Source organism: Indicator indicator, chromosome 2 (assembly GCF_027791375.1).
Source record: "Indicator indicator isolate 239-I01 chromosome 2, UM_Iind_1.1, whole genome shotgun sequence".
NCBI lineage: Eukaryota > Metazoa > Chordata > Aves > Piciformes > Indicatoridae > Indicator > Indicator indicator.
The window spans coordinates 42,042,196-42,068,754 of NC_072011.1; the positions used below are offsets into that span (position 1 = coordinate 42,042,196).

Genomic DNA, 26,559 nt, shown 5'->3' on the forward strand with positions numbered 1-26,559 from the left:
CTGGCTTCCCACTGACCCATTAACACACATTGCAGTAGGCTGGAACATTGAATAGGGAAAGCACAAGCTCTTCCACACAACTTCATAGAATCATAGAATCAACCAGGTTGGAAGAGACCTCCAAGATCATCCAGTCCAACCTATCACCCAGCCCTAAGCAATCAACTAGACCATGGCACTAAGTGCCTCATCCAGTCTCCTCTTGAACGTCTCCAGTGATGGCGACTCCACCACCTCTCTGGGCAGCACATTCCAATGGGCAATCACTCTCTCTGTGAAGAACTTCCTCCTAATATCCAGCCTAGACCTCCCCTGGCACAACTTGAGACTGTGTCCTCTTGTTCTGCTGCTGGTTGCCTGGGAGAAGAAATCAACCCCCACCTGCCTACAACCTCCCCTCAGGTAGTTGTAGACAGCAATGAGGTCACCCCTGAGCCTCCTCCTCCCCAGGCTAAACACCTCCAGCTCCCTCAGCCTCTCCTCGTAGGGTTTGTGTTCCAGGCCCCTCACCAGCTTCGTTGTCCTTCTCTGGACATGTTCCAGTACCTCAGCATCTCTCTTGAATTGAGGAGCCCAGAACTGGACACAGTACTCAAGGTGTGGCCTGACCAGTGCTGAGTACAGGGGAAGAATAACCTCCCTTGTCCTGCTGGCTACACTATTCCTGATCCAGGCCAGGATGCCATTGACTCTCCTGGCCACCTGGGCACACTGCTGGCTCATGTTCAGCCTACTATCGACCAGCACTCCCCAAGTCCCTCTCTGCCTGGCTGCTCTCCAGCCACTCTGTCCCCAGCCTGTAGCGCTGCTTGGGGTTGTTGTGGCCAAAGTATAGAACCCTGCACTTAGGTTTCAGACTACTAAACACATGCAGTGAACTCCTATTCACCACTTGAGCCAGAATCCTCAAAGCGAAGGTTGATTCTTGCACATGAACACTTACCACTTCTCCTTTTTGCATGCTCCCTCCTTCCTCATAAAACTAAACACTTGTAGGCTATTTCATGATCTGTCTCACCCAAGTGAGTTCACTCCTCACAGAAATACATCCACACGGGGGCTGAGCCCAGCAGCAGTTTAATGGTGTGTTGCAGTACCAAACACCACTTGAGTAGAGCAGAAGGAGGAACATTAAATATGATCTCACATCAGACATTAAAATCCTTCTGCAGCCATTAAAAAAAAACCAAAACAGGACAGATCATAAACCCATGGTGGGGTGTGGGGTTTTGTGTACAAGGAATGAAGTCAGAGAGTTGTGGTCAATGGGATGGAGCCTCGCTGGAGGCCTGTATCTAGTGGAGTCCCTCAGGGGTCAGTACTGGGACCAGTACTGTTCAATACATTCATCAACAACCTGGATGAGGGAACAGAGTGCACTGTCAGCAAGTTTGCTGATGACACAAAACTGGGTGGAGTGGCTGACACACTGGAAGGTTGTGTTGCCATTCAGTGAGACTTAGATAAGCTGGAGAGTTGGGCAGGGAGAAATTGAATGAAATTCAACAAGGGCAATACTCTTGCACCTGGGAAAGAAAAACCTCATGTATCAGTATAGGTTGGGGACTGACCTGTTGGAGAGCAGTGAAGGGGAAAGGGACCTGGGGGTCCTGGTAGATAGAAGGTTGACCATGAGCCAGCAATGTGCTCTTTTGGCCAAGAAGTCCAATGCCATTCTGGGGTGTATTAGAAGGGGTGTGGTTAGTAGGTGGAGAGAGGTTCTCCTCCCCCTCTACTCTGCCCTGGTGAGGTTGCATCTGCAATACTGTGTCCTGTTCTGGGCCCCTCAGTTCAAGAAGGACAGGGAACTGCTTGAGAGAGTCCAGCACTGAGCCACAAAAATGATTAGGGGAGTGGAACATCTTCCTTATGAGGAGAGACTGAGGGAGCTGGGGCTGTTTAGTTTGGATAAAGAGAGACTGAGGGGTGACTTCATTAATGTTTAAAAATATGTAAAGGGTGAGTGCCAAGAAGATGGAGTCAGGCTCAGTGATGCCCAATGACAGGACAAGGGGCAATGGGTGGAAGCTGAGGCATAGGAAGTTCCATGAAACATGAAGAAAAATATATTTCATTATGAGGGTGACAGAACACTGGAACAGGCTGCCATGGGGGGTTGTGGAGTCTTCCTCTCTGGAGATATTCAAAATTGGCATGGATGCATTCCTGTGTGATCTGGTATCAGTGATCCTGCTCTGGCAGGGGGTTGGACTAGATGATCTTTTGAGATCCCTTCCACCCCCTAACACTCTGTGATTCTGTGTTTGCTTTTTGTTTGTTTACCTTTGGTTTTATTGTGTGTTTGGGTTTGGGTTTTTTTTTAATTATTTCTTTTTAAAAAAATCTCTAGTTAGGCAAGCCAAAAGCCTAGTGCAAGGGTTGTGCATCATAAGATTCAGAGCTGGAAGAGACTTTGAACTGATCAGTGCCCTCTTCCTGTCAAGTCACACCAAAGTCCCCAGCAATGGGGGCAGACAAACACATAAATAGGCAGATTCAAGTGAAGCCTGCAAGGAAGGCTTGCTTTAGCATCTCAGGGGAACTAATCCTGCCAGTGGTGTTCTCTCTCTCTCTCAAAAAAAAAAAAAAGAAATACACTGTACACGGCATTAAATAGAACATAAGAACACACATCTACAGTGAAAGCAGAGGGAAGCAAGTGCTGCTTTCCATAGTCCTGGACCAGACAGAGCCTAATACACCTTCTAGGAGAAACATGATGAATCAGTCTTGCACAACAGCAGGGACACCAAAAGGTTGTTATTCTGGGGACTTGTCACAGACTCTGCTGTGCATCCCTGGGACACACTAGGTTTCTATAGATACCTCTTATACTTTCCCAGTAGCCATTTCCAAGCCATACTCCACAATATATTCTATAAAATTTTAAACAGTAGTTGGAGGTAACATCTTGCTTTGGTCCTTATGGTAACTTGTAAGCCCTATGCATACCTCCCCATCCCCTCTTCCCTGAGCAAGGGAGGGTGACTCAGTATTTCTCCCTGCAACCAAGGCAAAGCAGCTCCCAACAACCTTGCTGCATGGTCCTACCCCAGCAGTCTCCTGTAGGTCACTGTGTGATGCCATGCACAGTATCCCCCATAGAAGCAAGCATACAACTTGACACCACCTTAGCTCCATCTCCTCAGCACACTGGCAAATCACAGCTTGCTGGCTTTGCTGCAGGAACCAATGCTGAAGAGGACAGGCAAAATATTAAAAGACAACAGAAACAGTTCAGTTCCCTCCTATACCCTGTTTCATACCTCAGGAGGAGGGAGAGAGTGGAATGAAAGACTAACACATCCAAAGCAATGACCTGCAGCTTGACAACTGTGTTTCATGAGTCTTTCTTCTTTCTGCAAAGGCCCTGTGAGCTGGTCATGCTTAGGGCAGAGATGGGACCAATTAGCTGGTGTGAAAGGCTTAAAACCCTGCACCTGATGGGAGCCAGTCACTGGTGCATGTCAAGCGAGTGATGTCTTGGACTTTAATTGTCCTCCTCTAGGCCTTGTTGCTCAGAAAGCCCACCACCATGTTTGCTCTGCCTGTTGTCCAGAAAGCCATGCTACAGGTCAGAAAAACAGAGCACTCCTTCCCTTGGGAAAGTGGCCAGCAGCCCTCCTGCAACAGCCACAGCCCTTGTCAGCTGGGCAGAGGAGGCTGCCCTCCACCAGCCCTCCCTCTAGCACCTGAGCAAGCCCTCTGCTGACTACAAAAGCAGCAACAGCACATTCTACAGCCCAAATACTGTTAAGTGCTGTCCTAAATATAACAAAACACTGCTGCTGTTCCTCCAATACACACTCCCCTCTTGCCATTGACTGCAGGGACCTCTGCTTGACTGCTTTAAAAATCTCATAAATTTTCCCACTCTTTCTCAAAGCCGGAGTTACTGCTCTCCCTGGCACCCAGGCTGTTTCCCTGGAAGTTATGAACAAGTCAAAAATAAACTCATAGTTTAAAAATTGCAAGAATTTAAAATGTATTTTACTTATTTATTTCTGCCTTCCTACCTCTTCCCTCCATCTAAGTGTTTCTCTGCCTATCACTAAATTAAAGCAAGTACAACGATGGATGAGGAGAATCCCAGCCAATTTTAAAAGCTAGAAACAGCATAAGAAGAAGAAACCCATCCTATTACTCCCCTCTCTTCCTACCCTTTGGTTTTATACCAAGGAAGGTTTGCTTCCCTTCCCCTCTTTACTAAAAGGATTTTTCCACCTTAGGCTCCCACATTGAGCAAGTAGTGGAATGTTGGCAGTGTGGGGTCACTGATTAATGTGGAAGCCCAATATAGACTTAAGGATGAGGGACTTGGTCATCTAAGTTTAGAAGTCTTCTCCACTTATATATTTCAAGATGATGTAGTTCCAGATGCAGCACTGACATTTCTGGCCTCCTGAGAAGCAGACACAATAACATAACAGGTAGCCAAAAATGAAGGAGGGAGAACTCCATGTCCTTATGGCTTCCCCTCAGCACAATTACGTCTGGAAACCTGGGACTCAATCTTATTTTTATGAGACAGCTTCTAGCAGACCCCAAGAGAGCATCAGGATACTGCAGCTCCTGAAGCAGACTCTTAACTTGAGAAGCAGCACCCACACCAGCCATGTTCAGCAAAGGCAAATTGGGGTCAAATCAGTAGTTAACCTAGTTGGACCAAGCTAAAACCCATTGGTGCAGAGAGCCAGCCAGCCATCCTCAAAGAAAGTCTGTTAGTCGGTCAGTACTAGCAGTACATGGAGGAAAGGTGTAGACAGGAGGGAGAGACCACTTTTGCCCTCTCTCCATCTCCTTAAAGAGTTTTAGGGAAACCAGCTTTTCCCCTGCCTGGGGCAGCTTTGAAATGGCAGGTCTGTGCATCCTCCCTGGCAAAGGTCTGCCCTGCACCCCTTTGCAAGCAAGCCTGCTGTAGGGCTCAGATATCACAAAAAAAAACAAAACAAAAAAAAAAAAAAAAAAAACCCAAAAACAAAAACAAAACCACAAAAACCAAACAGATGGGGAGTGCCTAGCTCAGAGTTCAATCAGACATCCTTTTCAGCCAGTTACCTGGCTTAAGCTTGATGCCCATTTCAGAAGCACCATTCTGCAAACCCCCACGACGGGCCCCCCCACACTCTGTACACTGTGCAAATTGGAATACAAATCAGAGGAAAAAGCTTTCCTCTGTTGGAACAAATTGCTATAGATTCACCCCCGTCTCAGGTCAGAGCCCCCGATGGGAAATATTTTCACTGGTTGACTGCTAATAGACTCTGGAGCAGCCACTGGATCAATACCTGAATAAGAAAATTAGCCAAAGCACACAATCTGATTTTGCCTTGTTTTGAATTACAGCAGGTTTGTGTTTATTTCACTCCCTCTTCCCTCCTTCCCTCTCCAGCACACTTCCCCCATCCTTGCTCCCTGGTTACCTATCTATCAAATCTAGTCAGATTTGTGGGAATATAATAAACTACGTGCAGGAAGATGTAATGCCTTCTGAAAAATGTTTACTTGCATTAATATTTCCTAGTGAAACTGCAGCACTACCACTCCCTCAGAGGAGATGGTTCAGGAGCAACAGCAAGATTTTCACACACCCTTCTCAAAAAAAAAGCCATGTGCAAACAATACAAAAAAAACCCTGCAAAGCAGGAGTGGGGACTGGTCGCATACTCCCCCTCAGCAAACCCAAGAGGTCAGCAGCAAGGTTTCAACACTGGGAATTAAAATCGTAACAATGACAACAATAATGATTATTAAAAAGCAGTTCAGTCCTTTCATTTGATACTGCTAGCAATGGAAATGTGTTATTACACCTGGGCTAGATTTCAAATGAATAGAGAGCAAGACAGACACTAGAAGTCATCCCTGCTCTTTGACAGACTTCACCAGCAAGGGAACAAGCAAAGCTGATGCCTCTCACATGGACTCAGTGTTGTGTTTCTGGCAGCTGAATACATGGATGACTTCTAGTTTAGAACCTATTTCATTTTAATCTGGAAATGGCCCTACCAGAGAGGTAGGGAGAGAGAAAGAACATAGATACTAAGTACATTAAAAAAAGAAAAAAGCTACCAAACCAACTGTTCAGATAGGGCACGTTGCCCAGATAAAATTCAGTGGGAGTACAATAATTCCTTCTACTTCCTACCCCAGCATCCCACTCTCCACACCACATACAATTGTGTGAAATGAAGAGAGACTGCACGACTCAATCTTCAGTCTCCTGCTCCAGCACGTCACGCTGTGAAGCAAAGCCACCAACTGGGCACCTATGGAGAACTCAAAGTGTAAAGAAACCCCAGAGCATTTAACGTGAGATGAAGTCCTCCTGTGCCATTAGCACACTGCAAGGGGCTTTGAACTAAACAGTCTGAGTGGGACCTGACATCCCCTTTACAAAGCTTCCCTGAGAAACTGCACATCTTTCCTTCTACCCAGTCATTCACTGTTATACACTGAGGACAGGACCCTCGTCTCTTGGCATGGAGAACAGAACAGGGCATCTGCTGGACACTCCCTGCCTTCTAATCAAGCAAACTGACCAGCTATCCCAAGAGATACTCTGCAAAACGCACCTGTGTGTATTTATGCATACACACAGAGAGTAGTTTAATTCCCTGTGGTGTGTGGCCAAAGGGTTTATTACCCTCTTCCACCATCTCTAACTCCATGTTTGTTTAATCTGTATGTTACACTCTCAGAAGAATACTAAGTGAAATTGTTACCAGAGATTATGCTGCACATAATGGAAAATGTACAAGCATCTACCAGTATACCTTCAGTTTCCTTATCTGTGGCAGACTATGCCAGGAGTGTGCTAATTACAGCATGTTAGTAAAGAACTTTAAAGAGGACGACAGGCCATAAAGCAATTGTTTCCATAAACATGACGCAGCAAGGACCACCTCACCAGAAGAAATCAGGAAAATCATTTCCCAGAAAGCAGCACTTACACATTGGATCAAGTCCAGTGAGAAACCACCAAAGTGGTCAAGCAGGTGGGTTATACGGCCTATGAAGAAAAGCTGAGGGAAACGTGGGTAGCTTGCTTTGTTTGTTGGATTTGTTTGGTTATTTTTTTTCCTTCCAAGCCTTTTTTAAGGCCTTCCAAGTCTTTTAATTGTGTTGGGGTAGAAGTGGGGACGATGGACAGGGTCAGACTCTTCTCAGAGGTGCATGGTGAAAGCGAGAAGAGCAAAAGCTACCAAATGCAATACAGGGTACTCATTGGACGTGAAGATAAAGACCATTTCACTAAGAAGACAGTCAAACACCAGTAGAGGGGCCCAGAGAGCTTATGCACCTTCCATCCTTGGAGATGCTAAAAATTCAACTAGATGAGGTCTTCAACACCCTGCTTCAAAGTTGGCTTCAAAGTTGCTTCAAAGTTAGCTTCAAAGTTGGCTCTAACATCAAACTATCCCCTCTTTGCACTGAAGGCTGGATGAAATTACTTCCAGAGATCTCTTCCAACCTCAATCTTTTCGTGAAGTAACCAAGTCAAGAAAGTGCCTGTCTGGCACCACCTACACGGCACTGTTTGCTCTGTGCCCTTGCCCCCTCCAGTGGGGAATGGAGGCCACACCACCTTCAAAACGCACAACCACCCCCACACCCCAACACACCCCGGACTTGAGATAATAGATACTAAGAACACAGATGCTAGGCATGAAAAAAAAAAAAAAAAGTTACCAAACTGTGTAAGTGCTGCTTTCTGGGAAATGATTTTCCTGTTTTCTTCTCGTGAGGTGGTCCTTGCTGCGTCATGTTTATGGAAACAATTGCTTTGTGGCCTGTCGTCCTCTTTAAAGTTCTTTACTAACATGCTGTAATTAGCACACTCCTGGCATAGTCTGCCACAGATAAGGAAACTGAAGGTATACTGGTAGATGCTTGTACATTTTCCATTATGTGCAGCATAATCTCTGGTAACAATTTCACTTAGTATTCTTCTGAGAGTGTAACATACAGATTAAACTAACATGGAGTTAGAGATGGTGGAAGAGGGAAGGAAGGAAAAATACCAAAACCACCAGAGGATTATCATGAGCATTAGACTTAATAATGTATTTTTCTTTTGCTTATTTGTTGGGGTTTTGTGTCTGTGTGTATTTTGTTTTGTTGTGTTGGTTTGTTGGGGTTTTTTCCAAGATCTATTCCATTATTGCAGATGTTGACAGAGATGAACAAGGGGTTTTATGGTTTATGACCTCTAAACCAGGCTGCAGTCCAGGCAGCAGGAATTTCTATCAGTCTGAAATTTCACTGAGATTCAGACTGAATCCTCAATTACAATTACTTGGTGCAGGTTTAAATTGCTGGGCCCTGCTTCTCCCAGAAAAAGGCAAGAGGAATGCAAAGGTGCCACTGATCAGATGTAAGCTCAGTCCCAAAGAAACGAAACTGTAGGGCATCTTTTTGCCTCCATTAAACAAACACGGATTTCCCTCTCCCTGCTATATATGGTGTTGATTTTCACCACTATGAAGTTACTGTACTGTCTTACCTCTCGAGGACCATAAAACCCAGAAAGAGCTAGTGGGAAGGGGGGCACAGAGCTCCCAAAACAATGTAAAATGTCACAGCTTTCCCCAGGCAGGCATTCCAGGGGCATCTGGCAGATTGTCAGAAAGACAAAAGCATTTTTTCCCAGATGATGAATGATGCTGTTGCTGTAGTGCCTACTGCTCACCTAAGGCACCTCACTGCTGCTGTCTGTGGGTATGTATGCTCCTGGGGGAGAACCACCAAATACTAGAGAGGATGAATAGACCATCTATGAAAGGGGAAGAGTCACTCCTTAGAGACTACAAAGAAAAGAGAAAGGTCACTCTACAATTTAAGTAGATGAAGGCTTCATGCAGTTCTTCAGTAAAAAACACTGCACCTAACCATCCCCAAGTGCTACAGAAGTACTACACGAGTTACCTGAGAAACACCACCACACTGATCCAGCAACAATGCACATTATGAGCACACAAGAACCATGGGGAAAAAACATCCTCTCCCCACCCTGGGAAATTCAGTGCCTGGAGGTTGCTCTGTCCTGGAACATGAAGAAGTGCTGGGCTGATAGGTACCCTAGCCCAGCTGACTCCTTACCAGGAAGAGCAGTGCTCCAGGAGATACATCATTCAGAAGCATTCAAAAACTTACAGACATTGAGCCTTCACTTCTCTCTGGAGGAGGATAAAAGATCAACAAGTAATTTGGGAATGTACCCATCAAAAAAAAGAGGCAATTAAAAAAAATTAAAAAGAAGGGAAAGGCAGCAATAATGCCTGTGTTAGGGGAATGTTGTGGACTGAATTAATGTGTGGCCAAAGATGTCTCTAGGAAGAAAAGGAGAAAAGGAACACTAGGAATCTGAAAAGCTACCTCACAGGAAGAACAAAACAGCTGAAAGCAAGTTTACTCTTGCACTCTTGCTCTAAAATGGAAGTAGTGATGACAATTCACACCAGCAGAGTAAACATAAAAGCAGAGACAGCCTGGTTACAGAAGTAGCCCTGCCTCAGTTCACATTTGGTCTCACACACAGTCCTAGGGAGACTCAGGAACTGGCCCTTGAACCCAAAGTCCCAGCTCCTTGATTAGCACAAGGTTAGGTTCTCACTCCAGTGAGATAGTAACATTTAATACCAAATGTGCAAGAGTAATTACAAAAATATTAATCAGAAGGAAAGAAGAGACAGGGACAGCAGCAAAGTCCATCTGTTTTGGTTAACAGGGCAATCTAAATGCATTATGCTTAGGTACTTCTCAGCTATTTCTCCAAGACTAATATAATGTGGCTACACTTGACAGAAAGAGCCTAGATTCACAACAACTTTGGAGGCTTGTATGCACCCACAAAACCTCCACAGCATATGAGGTATTGAAAATTAAGACCGCAGCAGCACAGGCAGGGTGAGGACCTACAGCATTGCTCAGACCTTTACACATCCCACATGAAGCAAGCCACCACAAACTAATCAGAAACCAGAAACCTAGGAAGTGAAGAAGAAAGTTGCCATGCAAGGTGCTACCCAAGGGAACATCCCTTGGTTGCAAGGGAAGCCTTCCTCACCCCATTGCCATGTGCCACCACTCTGTCTAACTCATTAGAAGTCAACCACACACAGGAACACCATGAGGTAGACAGATGTCGAAGTAAGGGAAAAGTACACAGGCAGAGCACTCTGCCATGCTGAGCTCTCTGGTCACCAGGTGCTGAAGATACTCTCTGTTTCTCCATGCGTGGCTGAAAGCTTTGTGGAAGAGGATCAGGAAAACACTCCTCACCAACACCGTGCCTGATACTTAATCTTATGCATAGAAAAAGATCAAACCAAGCTTCCAGCTGCTGTTTGCCCTCAGTGCTATAATTCAGTACAAAGGTATCACTGACAGTATTTCAATGCCACTTGGCCTTCCCTTGCTGTGGCTTCAGTGGTAGGAATTGCCATTGTATTTGGATATTTGCATGCAGAGAAGCAGGGGAAAAGGACTTTCTTCAGTTGCAGACCTCTTGCAAGATTTTGTTGACATACTCTTTTTATGTGCAAAGCGTACAGTTAGACATTCTTTGCAAAGCCCTCTCTCACAGAGCCAATATATGTATTTAAACTAAGTGATAATGTACCCCTTTAATACATCTTTTTATTGTTCAAACAAATATTATTTTAAGCAAAGTGAATTCAGCAAGGAACCTGAAGGTGAAACAACAGGAAGAGGAGAAGATGATGGGGACAATGGAACAAAGATTCCACATCACCATGCCCTTAACTCCACAGCCAAGTGAGATCCTGAACACTAGCTCTATTTATGTCCCTTCCTTCTAGCTGTACTTTCTAAGGCCATCAGAAAAGTTAGAGAACAAATGTAGATGACAAAGGCAAGGAGAAAACATTTTGAGCAGTGTAATGCAATTAAACAATATAAAGGAAAAAATTCCTATTATTCCAACACAACAATCCTGCAGGAAAGCAAAAGGTGGGAGGGGGGAAAAGGAAACCCAAACAACTCCTGCCAGCTACCTCAAATTCACTTCAAGCACAGCAAGTTGCAAGAGTCAAGGGCCTGCAGTCTCTAGGAAAGGATACTCATGTAGTATCACACACTAGAGAAAAAAAGTCACAATCTTTTGGGGTAGGAAAGACTGTTTTCCCCATTATTCCAGACTGACCAATGAAAGCAGAAGTATGACGTGCAGAGAATTCAGCTGCAGTTCAAGTACAAGAAGAATTATCCCATTCTGGAATAATCACAAGAATAGGCCAAGCCCTCCACTGTATTGAGTTCTGAAACCAAAGCCCCCAGACACTTTTCAAGGCCTGAGAAACAAGGAATCCCCCGACAAAACCCACCACCTCAGAAAGCAGATCCAAAAAACAGTGACTGCAGAGCTTGGCCCCTCCAGCAGCATGTTATTTCACTAGCCAGAGTCTTGAGACACTGCACTCTGGTTGTACAAAGCAAGGGGCTCACACTCAAGGATTTTCTATGCTTTCATGACAGATCTGCTGTCAGGCTCTCCAGGGGCAGCCTGAGAGAGTGGCAGCAGTTCAGTGGCCACAGCAACCAACCATCAATGTAAAGATGCTCATCAACACATTGAAATGGAAACTGCCACAAAGCTAAAAATGTCTCAAGTCAAAAGTGATGGGAAAAAAATAATTAAAAAAAAAAATCAGATAGACATGAAAATCTGTAAACTACCAAGACAGGAAACCACACAAAACCTGAGTTTGCCTGTCTATGCCCTCCCTCTTCACATCCACATGGAAAAATCTCACTGAAATCACTAGCTTTACCTTCAACACATATGGCCAAGACAGTCAAATGCCACCATTTTCTATTTGCATAAGCACAAAGCCAAGAGAAACTCACCTAAGCTGGCCTGGTTTTGTGGTTTGTTAAAAACAAAACAAAACATAGTTGGCTTACATTAAAGTCTTTAAAAACAAACAAACAAACAAAAACAAGTCATAAAGGAATACTGACAGCAACAGGATCCAAGCCATTATGTGCAGCATTTCAGGCCAGCATTTTTACAAGAGCAATGCCTCATCTGGATTTAACTGCCTTGCCTTAGAATTAAAATGCTATCTACATGAGCAGCACAGCAGAGCCAAAAATTGTAGCCAGGAAAGTGAATCCTCGAAGATTTCCCCCCACCCTGATTCTAACTTCTGTTTTCCCAGAGAATCTGAAGAAACACAGCCATTCCTCCCAGCCAGGCAATAGCAGAGCCTGAAGTCAGTCTGGCCAGTAGCTTTTGTTGCCTGCTCACAACCCCTATAGCTGCATCACTTCCTTCTGGGTTAACGAGTAAAAAGTCATCTGTGTCAGCAAGGTGAATAGATGTGACAAAGCACATAAAAGAAATAAGATCTTATATCAATAAAAATCCGATCAGCCAAATATGTCTCAAAATCTAATTGCAATGACTGACTGGATCAGACAAAAAAGGGGGAAATTAAATACAGGAGTTGATTCAGTAAATTAACTCCTTAATCACAACTTATCACCTATTTTACACCATGCTGAAATTTGGGCTCCAGCCTTGGTGCTACCCACAGCTGTTTCCCCATAGACAACAGCAACACTCACAGAGCACCCAGGACTGGGAAAAAAAAAAAATTAAAAGTGTATCTAAGTACATATACAAAAGACACATTAAACCCTCCTGTTTCTTGTAAAACATGTGCTAAGACTAACCCCCGTTTGCACGGCCCTGGAATTACAGCTATCACTCTATGGGAGATGTATAATCCTGTTCAGGCAAGGATTCTGCCTGGCAGGGACTCACTTGCTCTTCCAGTCCCTCATTTTCAACACCAACAATGTCATGGGTATTATCATGAGGCCAAATGAAAGAGAAAAATATTCTCATTCCTAGAATTTACACACCAGCAACAGCAATTTTTTATTGTGGTGGTGGTGGTGTTTTAAATCTAGCATTAGCTAGACATTCGTTTCTCATTTCTCTGTCTCCCTCACCAAACATATCACAGATCCTAGTACTTTTTAGCACCTTCCCCTGCTTCCTCCTTTTGCAATAGCTTTATTTAGGCCTAACATGTAAAATGATGGTTTTCTTCCCCCACTCTCCCCACTTACTACTTCCTCTAGACTTCTTCTGAGACATTCAGATGCAACTGTGAAATTAAAACCCATTTATTAAGAATTAGCTCTACTGAAGCTCTCCTGCACTCTGCTCTACACAATGAAAGAAAGTTTGCAGTGCTGTGATGCCAGGCTTGCTCCTCAGTTTTCTTTACTGCTCTTTTAAGTATCTGTACAAAACAGCCTGGTGACCCAGCTGAAGCTGAGTGATAAGCAGCTGATCTACTGTGTTTTGCTGAATGTCTCTTATCTAAAACCATCTCTTTAAGCAAGCCATATGCTGCAAACACACTTTGAAATGTCTCCATAATAATCTGAGAAGCAGAACTGCTTGTCAAATAGCACACACACACTACTGCTGGCCGCTTGGAATAACCATCAGCCTCAAGTAGATACATATGCTTATTGTGATCTGCAAAAAATCAGCATGGCTTCTTTGCCAAGGCTTAGCAAATGCCAGGGTGGTTCCTAGCTTCAATAACTACCATTCGCTTTGGCCAATTTCTCTCTTTACATGGAGTTTCAAGCCTGATTACTAACCACAAATAAGTAACAAACTGCTCTTTTCGATTTGTTGTGGTGATATTCATGTCTTTCACCCAACATCCCAACATGAAAGATTTATGGTATTAATCATGCACATCATAGTAGTCAGTCATTCTCTACAGTAAATTGCATTTTTCTGCTGGAATAAGGATGCAAGTCCTGAGCTGCTTATCATTTGACCAGCCAGAAAACAAACTATTGCTGTGCTATTTTAACAAAAGCTGGAGCTTAGTTTCTATGGGTAACGTCTTCAGATGCAGCTATGTGGCTCAGGAGCTTGACTATCCCATTTTGAAAAACAACTTAGAAACTTAATCACAACTAAATGCAGGCTTGTCTATGTAATGATGAGTTATTCAGGAATAGCTTTTCAAAATTCAAAATTAAAGATTAATTCTAGACCTGTTATCTAGAGGCACTCATAACAGCAAACTGCTTTAAGTAGCTTGCATTTCCCCTTTGCAAGCTATGCTTGTTTGAAAGATGCCACAGAGCAAAACCACTCTGGCATTGGTCTTGTTAGAGCTAGCAGCTACTGAATTGCAGTTGCTAAGCCACTGCAGCCCTCCAACTTCAAACTGCACCCCACAATAAGCAAGCTAGTTGGATTTATAGGATCACTACCTATTTGCACAACCAGGAATCAAGTACATTTATTTGCACTGGAATCAAAAAGCAAATGCAAATCTGGTGATAAATAAAAATTATTTATCAAGGAGGTGAGAGCAGATGTTGCTGCCAGGTGGCCCCAGGCGCAGGGGGCTCAGGATACTGCATTAAGGGTTGGGGCACAGGCCAGAGCACCACACTGTTAGTGTTGTACAGTGGTCAGTAACCAAACCAGAGAATTTAAAGCTAACTCAAGTGCGCACCCACAATTTACATTCCTACTTCTCCATTGGTAATGTGTATACACCTTAAGTTGATTTGTTTGCAAAAACCCTAATTCCTCTGTCTCAAAGCACTGGAAAGCTCCTTTATTCTTATCCAGATTCCAAGTATTCCTCATTTGTAGAGGTATAGGGAATAGCAACCTACAACTCTCACTTTCCCTTAAAATGTGGTCTTTGCAACACACAGATAAAACTGCTGCCCGCTTCTGAGTTCAAATTTTCAGAGATAAGGACTTATTCAGTAATTATTTGATGACTGGTGAAGGTAATTTCCTTCTCAAAAACACACCTGAGAATTTTACTTGCTCAAAATATAAGAGAAAAATATCTTTCAAAGAAAATATAAATCACTGACATTAATTCCTTTCAGCCCTCATTAGCATTTGAGAAACAAACACTAGAGATTTTCTCTTCCTATCTTCATACTTGTAAGAAAAACAGGAATATGGGTTAGCACATACTTAAAATAACAAAATGTGTTGGAATATGCAGACTTTCCTTTGGCTTCTTCAAAAGCTGTGCTCTGCTCTGGCATCCAAAATCCCCGATTTTGAGATAACTGGATCAGAGCCTGCTTTCAACGGCTTATTCCTTCTTATTGAGGATGTATTTACCTTGGATCTATCAGGCACAGGGATTGCACTTAATACCAGTTGCACTTAACTAGAGAGAAAAGGATGGCTAAAACTTCGCTGATGTTCGATCCTCTATTCTGCCACAGGCAAATCACTTAATCTCCATCTCGCTTCCCCACATGTAGAGTGGAATGACTGTAGGCAACAGAAGCATTGCAAAGGTGAAAGTTCATAGATATTACAGTGATGGGAAGCATGAAAACCCACAAGAAATCCTACCTGTGCACACTGAGAGGAATTTTCAGGGTCTAGCAACTGCAGTGGAAATGTCCCAAACCAGTTAAGTTTTCTTAATACTCCATCGGGATTCACTTGACTGGCAAGTGTCCTTCAGTCTTTCATTGCCAGCTGGCTCTTGCTGCTCAGGTTACTTTTGTGAGCCTCAATTGCTCACATTTCCACAATTTCAAGGGATGATCTGAGTCAGAATATCCATTTATTAAACTTACCAAGAGACAGTCATTCTTCACTACAATTCTACAAACGCTTTTTTCCCCACCATCCAAGGCACACAAGAAGCACCAGAAGGTGAAACAGCATTGTAAGCAAAAGCCATTTACCCACCTTTCTCAAACATCTGTCTGAATCACATCTTTGTTTTTCCTTTTTATTTCATCACAAAAGCACAAGATTCCCATCCACATTTATTTTAAAACAATTTATGCCAATTAGTGAAGGACCATTTCCTTTTGAAACAGGAGCAGCAATAGCAAGCAGCTATTCTGGTATTAAATGTCCACCTGCAGTCATTCTAAAGCCTTGCTCACAGCTTGACTTTAGCTTTCAATGTTACATCAGTTCCACTTTGGGTGATATTTGCTAATTTGTCTTTAGAAATCGCTGTTCTTACTGCACCTTTGTCAACTGCTATCCTCACCGTGCCATCATTTCCATTTACACAAACCCAGCAAAAGTATCTGCATGCCATTTGTCCTACTCTACAACTCACAGTGGAGAAAATCCACAAGCCAGCGTATCACAGTCAGACAGATTTTTAGTTACATCAGTGATACCTCATAGGGATGAAGGCTAAAGCAAAGGGACAGCACTCAACACCACATCCACGAGCACTTTGCATCACGATTGAAAGGAGCAACAGGAAAGCAAGAGGCTGGCCAGATCAATAAAAGCTGCTTGAGATCCTTACTTGCCACCTTGCTGCAACCTCTCCCTGAGGTCTGTAGCCTGGCATAGGGCCTTGACTTGCTTACAGAGCAGTGCTGGTGACTCCAAATCACTAGGCCACTCTCTCCTGCCTTATTTGTAACCACTGAAATATATAACTTACACCCATGCTGCTGTTCATTACTAGCACTAAACTAAAAACACAGAGTGCTTTAGAGAAGGGTACAATGAGAGCATCCTTCTCAGAGGAGTTTAAACATTACTAGACTATACAGCTGCCTGTAGATTTTGGGAATCACACAAGCATATGCTGAGGTAACAATTTTTTCTAGTCTAGAAGAACAAGTAGAAAACTTAAAGGAATAATAATTTATATTCAGCTCTATTTCCCTGGTTAACTTCAGACACTTCCCTTCTCCAGTCATGACCTAGATTATTTAGGCATTAAAACTTAAGGTATTAGCAGTCAGAAGCTAACCCGGGATACAACACAGCCAATGTACTGGTGCGGAGAGTTCCTGGTAGGCAACCATGATGCTCTTAAGACAAATTTGCATTAAGTTAGAGGCTCTAAGCCATGTTTTCCCAAGACCCAAAGCACCAGCATCAATCAAATGCCTCTGTTCTGGCACCCTTAGCACTGCTGCCTCAGAGTGAAGGCGATTTCTTGCACCATGAATACCCTCACCTGAACATATCAGAGGCTTTGACACCCAGCCACCACCTTGCTGTCTTCTTTTCTCCTCCTGCAAGAGCAGTATCTCCAGCAATGACATAGTGGGATCAAGTGTACCCCCATCAAGTTTGCAGATGACACCAAGCTGAGTGGTGCAGTTGACACACCTAAGGGATGGGATGCCACACAGAGGAACTTGGATAAGCTCAAGAAATGGGCCCATGAGAACTTCATGAAGTTCAGCCAGGCCAAGTGCAAAGTCCTACACTTGGGTCACGGAAACTCCCAGTATCAATACTGGCTGGGGGATGATGGGATTGAGAGCATCCCTGTGGAGACAGACCAGGGTACTGGTGGATGAAAGGCTACACATGAACTGGCAATGTGAGCTTGCAGCCCAGAAGGCCAACTGTATCCTGCACTCCATCAAAAGAAGAATGGCCAGCAGGTAGAGGGAGGTGATTCTGCCCATCTCCTCCACTCTGGTAAGAACCCATCTGTAGTACTTTGCTCAGCTCTGGAGCTCTCAGCACAAGCAGGACATAGGCCTGTTAGAAGAGGGCCACAAAAATTATTAGAGGGCAAGCATAGCTCTCCTATTAAAACAAAACAAAATAAACCTGACAGTTTGGATTGCTCAGCCTGGAGAAGCAGCCCTGAGGAGACTTCATTGTCACCTTTCACTACTTAAATGGGGTCTGCAAGAAAGATGGGGACAATCTTTTTAGCAGGGCCTGTTGCAATAGGACAAGGAATGATGTTTTCAAAGTAAAAGCGGGGAGATTTAGACTAGACATAAGGAAGACAGTCTTTTATGCAGAGGGTGGTAAAACACTGGAACAGGTTGCCCAGAGAGGTAGTAAATGCTCCATCCCTGGAAACACTGAAGGTCAGGTTGGATGGGGCTCTGACCAACCTGCTCTAGTTAAAGATGTCCCTGCTTGCTGCAAGGGAGTTGGACCAGATAACTTTCAAAGGTCCCTTCCAACCCAAACCTTTCTATGATTCCATGAGGATTGCTCTTCCCTCAGATCTGCTCAAATTCCTTTAGCTCCTTTAACCCTACCTTTGGAGAATGAAAGCCAACCAAACAAAACCTCAAATGAACAACAAGAAGCCAAAACATACCCACACAGATATGCAAAGAAAGATGAAACAGAAACGATGGCAGAAGAGCAAATTCAGGATTTAAGAGGCCTACACTCACATTACTGTATTCTCTTTTGTGGGAAAATGAGAATAGTGCCTGAAATTGCACCAGGGGAGGTTTAGAATGGGTATTAGGAAAAATTTCTTTACTGAAAGGGTGTTCAGGCATTGGAATAGGTTGCTCAGGAAGGTGGTAGAGTCACCATCCTCGGAGGTGTTCAAGATATATGTAGACATACAACTCTGCAACATGGTTTAATGGCCACGGTGGTGTTAGGTCAATTGTTTCCACCTGAAACAATTCTATGATTCATTAAGAAGCTCCTGGAAGGAAAGAATAGCATTTTTCCACAAGGCTATTACGAAAGTAGTGGGTTAGGATCATGAACTAATGAACCACTTGGGAGCAATGTGACAGGGCTTCAGACCCTAACAGAAATCAGAGAGAGATGCAAAACCACCTGCAAGCGGCCAGCACCAGAAATCTGAAAGCTGCAGCTCAGTGCCGGGTGTTCACTCCCGAGAACTTCGGCCTCGCTTTCCCTCTCGGAAAGACGCCAGGAAGATGGACAGGGACAGGCACCATTTTTCCCACAGTCCCCAAAGGTGGTATCGGACAGGACGAGATGCCTCCGGGCATTCCTTGGCGCTCAGCCGAGGGCACTCGGCCCGTCTCCCGGGAACACGCCGCCGATTTGCCCCACCCGTGCCCAGCTGCGCCCCCGGTTTCCGTGAGGTTTGTCCTGAGCAAGTCCCGGCTCCCCCTCAACCTCTCCCCGGCGGAAAGGGCGCAGCCCCGGACCCCCGCCCCGTCCCGCCGCCTGCCCGGTGCAACGCCTCCCTCTGCCGGGCACCGGCGGAGCGGCACGGTCCAGACTCCCAGATGTGCTCCCTGGCCGCAGCTGGAGAGGAGCCCGCAGGCAGGATGATGGAGGAGGGGCAGCTTCGTTCGCTTTTCCCTTGACGTGGGAGCGAAAGCAAGAGTCGCCTGAGGGCGCCGCACCGCGCCTGAGCAGGCGGCAAGAAACCAGGCGCGGCGGGGGCGTCGCAGCCGTCCTTTTAAGAAACGTCTGACACCGGGCACGGCAGCTTTCAGCCTCCCGACAAGCCCTGTCCCAGCCAACCTGTTGGTAACTTCTGACTTAACTTTTGTTGAGCCAAGAGCAGCTGATACCCAGGGTCTCCTTTTCCTGCCTCTTTAATGCAGTGCTTTTGATCATCAGCTCCACGGGTTATACGACATTAATTTCTTCTTTTAAACACTAAGCAAGTGCTTGGCTATAAAAAAAAAAAACCCAAACCTCTGTAATTCCTTCAACCTCTTCCCCCAAATAGAGGATAGATGAAGGCTTTTTTTTTTTTTTCAGAGCAAATACCATGGATCCTAACAGAGCACAGATCTCACCAGTTAAACATGGGCACAGAGACGTGACACAATCTCCTCTCCTACTTCTTTGCAGTGCATCACTCTTAATTGGATCCTGGAGGCCCTGCCAGATCTGCACTCTGCTGTGCAGTGTCAGTGCATGTCCCCACCCCACTTTTCCTCCACAAGCCTGGGCAACACTAGCACATCTTCTCTTTTTGAATTTAAACCTGTGCAATGCCAGCAGCTGAAAAATGGCATAAGGTAGCTGGGATACAGACACTTGATGCGTTCACCTTGACTGCTTGAAAGCAGAAATGGTCTCAAAGTTTTCTTAATAGCTTCAGTCTACCTGGGCTATCAGGTAAAGCCTAAAAAAACCCACGTTGTATTCCCATATGCAAGTACCTACAGCATCTCTGAGAACAAATCGGCATTTTTCACTGTCTCTTGTCTGGAAGGCTCATCTTTCCCACAACAAAACACAGCCCACTCTGATGACACAATACAGCAACCCCTCTGCACAAAAGGAATACCAACAATTCATCACTGAACTGTCTCTCCAGAGCTACACAGGCAAACCAGCTGACCATGGACTTACCTTGTACTGACTAAAGAGGACTTTCACAAGTAGGGTTCAGGGCCTTGCCACAAAAGAGAGTAATATATGCACTCTGCACCAAGCAGTCTTTCACTAGTAGAAATGCTTTTGCCAGTCCGTTGGCGTTTGGCAGAATGCAATTTTTTCCCACCTCCCAACTCTGCCCTCTTCATAACAGTCATAGCCATGCAGGCAAGATTCTTAGGCATAGACTATGCTTAATGAACCAAGAGTACAAAGTGTGTATGGAAGGAAGGACTGGAAGCCTTCAACTGCACAACTCAAGCAAGCAGAAGAGCATTAATTCTAGTCAAAACACAGGCAAAAAAAGTAGCGCTTCAGGTTGATGGGAAGTGTCAAAAGATGTCTGAGTTTCCAGCATGGAAGTCACTTAGTCTTGTTCCTTAAGAAAAGAGAACAGCAACCCCAGCAGCAAAGCATCTTACTGGCACTGCTGAATTGCTGTCTGACTATTGAACATCCAAGACCATCTTCTGCTTACCAGGAGGGACTTACTACATCTCACTCTCCTCTTTCTTAAACTCGTCTGAAATACATATATATAGTTCCGAAAAATCCAGTGCAAACCTGACATGGTGATAATTTTAAAAGCTATGCTGCTCATGTCAAATTATTCAACATCTATCTTCATGTTCCCACAAAAATTAGCATAGGATGGTGGTTTCTGATGACACCTGTAGTGAAATATTTTGACTTCTACCATCAAGTTGCAAACAACCTGTCAAGAGGATAATGTCAGTTTTCTAGTACTGCATATTAAAGCAAATTGAGGGCTTATCTGCCGTGTGAAGCTACTGACCTGACCTAAAACCAAAAGGTCTGGTGTCACAGGAAGGTGAATCTGACACACTACAGCTGGAAAAGAGCAAAGTGTACTGAAACACAGGGCTGGACAGTTTTAACACCTTGGCCTTAGAAAGCTGCTAAAGAACTATGCAAACCTTGGACAAACCCAGTCCTTCACTGAGATTGACTCCATAGTCCTCCAGGTACAAAACTAATTTTCTTAATCAAAGGGTACCACCTAAGCCACCGCAACATTGCTGGAGAGCAAGGAGTAATGGCTGGGCACAAAGGATGCATGTGTGTATATATATACACATATGAATACTTGCATATATAGTTTGGAGGACCACTATGCTCATACATTCCATTTTCCAAACAGCATCAGCCAAAAAGTGGCTCACAGGAGCCAGCTCCACCACCATTTTAGATAGCAATCTGCTCACCCATTTCTGAGGGCACAGAGTTGTTAACAGGGTACACAGGAAGAGATGTTTCTGAACCCCTACTCCTGCTGGCAAAACAGCTATAGGCAGGGGAGAGAAACTCATGAAGGTCATCAGGCTCAAGGTTAACATTATAATGTGTCTGTGCCCCAGAAACTGGCAGCAGAAGATAAGCATGCACACAGGTTTCAAGACGACGTGAGGCGTCTTGCATAGAAAACTCTAGGAAAAGAAGTTTTACTTGACAGGAAAAAGGAGCAGGAAACAAATCATGTCACACATTCATGAAATTAAGAAGTACGAATGTTTATGTCCTAAACCCAGGATACCTTTTACCATGACACTCTTCCATCACAAATGCAGGAAAACATTCTTCCACTAGATTTTTGACTGCCCACAGTGGCATCCCAGAAGTGATTCAGCATGATGGTGTCTCTTTAAAGAAAGAGCTTTACTGGGTTATTTATTCCCCACCTCAGAAACCAGGGCAAGACTACTCCATTGCAAATTGCTTTGCCCTCACGAGTTTAAAGTGCCTGAGGTAGCACAGCCCATCCAGTCCCTCCAATCATGGTGCCAGGCAGTTTTTCCCTCCTGCCCGGACTAAACCTTCTTTTTACTCCCTTTCCATCACTTTGCTGTAGTCCGTCATCACAGACATCACACTAAATGCCTTTTCTGCAGGTGAATTGTAAGAGGCAGAGGACAAAACATCCCAATCTTTTATTCAGTCTGAAAAGCTGCTGTTGATCAGCTGGACTATACTAGTTGCAAGACAACTGAGAGATGTTAATTATAGACTGCACACAGAATAAGCAAAACAGCAGCACACTCTGAGCCAGAATTATGCAAGTCCTGAAGTCTTCAAGGCTCCTAGAAAGCAAGAAGCACACTCTTCCTTTTGGAAGCACTCCCTATTCTCCCCTATCAGTCTAATGTATAGCCTTTCAGTGTTGAGAACTCCAAGCCTAGACAGGCAAATCCCCTTTCTTCTAACCCCTTCCTCGCAAATTTTAACACTTCCTAGAGATCTGTTACACCTTGCTCCTCATCTTGACCAGCAGGATTAATGCACCAAGTTTGAAAGACCTATGCAGTCTGGGAAATGGGGCACCACAAAAGGCTAATAAAAGTTGCCTCCTGACAGTTTGCTGAACTGCCTTCCATATCGGACCAGCCTTGTCTTACTGCAACAAACAAGGCTGAAAGGATGGGATCAGCTAATGAGAAGGGGGGTTCAGACAATTCAGTCATTACAACAAATGCCAATTTATATAGCAAGCCACTTCAGGTAACAGCCTAAAAGAACCTTGACTCCTAATTAAATTGGACCTCCACTGCAAACGCTCCTTTCCCAGAAACCCCTCTACACACATTTTATTTATACCATTCATCTCAATAAACCTTTCCAACAACTCTGCTCTCCTAGACAGAGGTCTTTTGTGCGATCCATGTGGGTGTATTATTTAAAGGGTACATCACATGGATACTTTATCTAGTTTAATCTGATTTAATCTCAGCAGATTTACTAAAGTGAAATATATTTATAGACCCATATAGATGCCTCTCACCATCTCCATTGCCATAAATAAATATTCAAAAGCAGAAAACCAGATCTGAAACATGATAGTTGAGCTCCCATCATTTCTACATTAAGCACCACAGGAGACTGACGTTCACAACACAGAACTCTGAAGTACAGCTTAAAGCTATGGTGAGGGACCAACATTTAGGATAACCCAAAGCAGAGGGAGGGGCAATAAGACTAGTTTCTAACCCTACTTTAGTTATCCTTGCAAATATAACTATCTCAAACCAGCTCTGCTTGAGCCATCAATAACAGCAATTTTGCATCCAAACAAAACACACTGGTTGCACAAGGCATGAAATTGGCACAGGGCAGTGAACTGAAGGCAGGATTGGGAAAGACAGTATCAAAGCTATTAGTCACTGTAGAAGTTTGCAGTGCAACGATTCCATGAGACACTGCTGTGGGCTGCACTCAGCAACAGCTGCATACTGAGGCTTCTGATGTTCTCAACAGACAGTCTGAAAAGGGAGGGGAGCGGAGAGGAGGAAAAAGACTGGATTTTAGTTTGTGTAGTTAAGTAAGAGAATAGATAGCAATAGTGTATCATTCTGGCCTAAAAGGGTGCCTTCATCTTGGTGCATGTCTGTATCTGTGTTTTCTTTTGTACACAGGTTCTCCAGCCTCTCTCCAGAAGAAAAATACAAAAACATCAGAAAGTTATTCTGAAGACCTAATTTAGCAGCAACTCTATCAAAGGCAGGTTCACTGAAGTGAATGAAAAAACATACAACAGGCAACCTTCCAAAGCACTTTAAAGCAAAACGGGGCTTTAAACTCCGTCCCTCTTGCTACAATCCTGAGCAGAGACCATTCTACAGCAAGTGACAGCTGGTCAGCACCAAGCACACTAAAAGAGAATAATGAAAGTTTGGCTAGAAGCAGTTTATCTGTTTTAAAGGATTAAATAACCTGTCCTGACCAGATTTCTGTAACACATACTCATTCTATTCCACACCTTTCCAGCCTTCGGAGAGTCCTACAGTTTTCCTTTGCACATACAGACTGCGAAAAAACTCTATACTGAGAAGAGGAAAGAAAAAATAAAATAAGCTAAACACGCTCTATTTAAAATGGTTATTTTATAAAAAGGACCCAAACTCAAATTAGCATCCCAGCCCTGAGGAGAAAGGAGGAATTGTTTCCATTAAAGAAATACATCATTAAAATGTGACCTACAAAGACTTACCCATAGTCTGTGAGACTGAACTGATCTTTGCCAGAGCTCACACAAGAGACTGGCTGCACGCTGTTAAAAAAAAGGCAGGGGGGAAAGGGGCGGGGGGGAGGAGGAGGGCTGGATTCTCTCACTGGGGTCTCTCTTCAGAGCTTAGAGAGCTTGGCTTGTTAGAGGCAGAAGCATGCCTTCAAGAAGGACTTTACAGCAACGCACAACTGAGTTGTAAGCCAAGATAAAGCCGGCTTGTTATGAGAGGCAAGTCTTGTGGGTTGCTTTTATTTATTTTTCCCCTCTGTATTGGAAATGCAGATCTTGTGAAGCAAGAATTAGAGAGGTCTGGGAGAGGGAAAGGGGGGCTGCACGGCTGGCTAAAGTAAATCCTGGCTGTTCCCTCAAGACAAGGGTTGTGCTTGGCAGGGGCACGGAGTGCCGTCCCCAGCCTCTGCTCCCTGCTCTGCTCTCTGCCCCTCGGAAGCTGCGAGGCTGAGGAGGCCAGACCTCTCGGGGTACACCCGAGCTTACCGTCTGCCACCCTGTCTGCAAACAAAGAGGGGAAGTAAGCATCATAACTAAAGTAATAATAATAACAACCTAAGAGAACAAAAAAATCAAGCAGCTCGACATCAGTTGTGCCCCAGACTACCCCACACCCACGATCTTAAGAATAAAATCGGCAACAAAGTTCAGTAGGGCGCAAATGCCGCCTCACCCTTCGCACCCCTGGAGAGGACGGAGCCCTGTAGGGCTCGCCCTGGGTTGTGCAGGGGTGCTGGGGCAGGGCGGGGAGCCCCAGCCCCGCAAACCCGGACAGAGCCTCCTCGCACGCTGCGGCGGGGAACGGGCTGCCCCCGGCAACAAGGCAGAGCTCCGGCACGAAGCCCGGCAAGACAGCGACGGCCGCCCTCCTATCGGCTCCTGTAAGGAAGCAACGGCGCCAGGGCAGCGCGGGGAGGGAATCCTTCATCCTCCCCTTGCCCCAAAGAAACTGCAACTCGAAGGTGCTCCCAAAACTGCGTCGCTGCGTTCCGCACACTGTGTCCCCACGCGAGGCGGGTGGGGTACTGGGTAGGCAGGACCCAGGGCCCGGGACCGCTTCCCACCGCAGCTTTCGCCTCGCCCGCTACCCCCCCACCCCCTGCCCGGTTCCGGGCGCGGCCGCCCCGGCGGCAGCCTCGCTAGCCCTGCCTGCCAGCTCGGCGGGCTCGTAAATACCGAGGAGCGGGGGGCGGCCAGGGGTTACGGCGACGAATTATGAAGTAGCTACAGGCTCTGGGAGCCCTATTGCTGCATAAATCTCTCTGCTCAGCCTGCGACGAGCTTCCCCAGCATCGTTTACTTTCTCCTGCAGGTGCTCTTTAACTTTGATCCCACCGCCGCCGTCTGCGCCCTGGCCCCCACCTCTTCCCCCCCCCCCCCCCCCCGCCTCCATTCCCAAACAGCGTCCGCGACAACGTCTCTTACCGTAAACCCCCTGTCCCCTGCTGTATACCGGCACCAAAGACAGGAATAAAAACCAGATCATCTCCATCTTCAAGGCAGAGCCTTCATCGCCGGCGAAGAAAAGCAGCCAAAACAGCCCAGGCAGCATCCGGCGAGGGAGCGAGGAGCAGGCGAAATCCTCCTGGAACACCGCCCCATACGCCCCGCTCCACGCCGGGCACCGGCGCCCCTCGGGCGGAAAAAGAGAACCCCCACACTGAATCTGCCTGGGGATGAAATTTTAAAGGAAAACAAGAACAACAAACAGACACACACACACACCAAAAAAAAAAAAAAAAAAAAAAAAAAAAGGGAGAGAGCGATGGAAGGAAGGATGGCAGGAAAGCGGAGCGCCGCTTTCCCTCGCCAGGTTGCTCGAGATTCTCCAAGAAAAGAGGCGGCTGCGCCCGCACCGGGGGTACGGGGAAAGGCCAGCACGGAGGCACCAGGCCAGAGCTGGGTTGGGGCAGGAGCAGAACCTAGGCCAGCCCAGCGCTGCCCTCCAGCTCCTTTGGGAAAGGGGATTTCTTTGTTCAGCGGGATACGCCGAGTGCTACCCCAAGTTCCGCGCTGCCCGAAGTGCTGCCAACTGGGGCCAACTTGGGAGAGTCATCGCCCGCCCTCCTCCCACTGAGGTTCTGGCCGCAGCCTCAGGAGCGAGCGGGGAGGGGGGAAGGCGGGGGGGAGGAAGAGAAGGAGGTGGAGAAAAAGGGTGGAAAGCGAGAGTGGGGGGCAGGAGCCAGCTGCTGAAAGGAGGAGGGAGGGATAGGTGACTCTCTCTCCTCTTTTCCAGATCGTCTGGGGAGGGGATTGTTGTAATTAATCAAATCCAGGAAGGATTTATTTTATTATTTTTTTTTAAAGCGGCTCCTAAGAGCTCCCCCAGCTGCACTGCATCGCCCCAGCCAGCCTGATGGGGAAGCAAACGAGGAGCAGACAGATCACGCACCCTCACTCCGCCTGC

At 45.5% G+C, this 26,559-nt stretch overlaps 1 protein-coding gene across 1 annotated transcript in view; it reads right to left on the bottom strand.

Annotated features, from left to right (window-relative positions):
- The window catches only part of MDGA1 (MAM domain containing glycosylphosphatidylinositol anchor 1), a 154,386-nt gene extending 128,682 nt beyond the window's left edge, over positions 1-25,704 (bottom strand). The window contains exon 1 of the mRNA XM_054398519.1: positions 25,578-25,704. Within this exon, the coding sequence (XP_054254494.1) occupies positions 25,578-25,704 (127 nt within the window). The remainder of the gene's footprint in view (positions 1-25,577) is intronic.
- Positions 25,705-26,559: the final 855 nt, after the last annotated feature.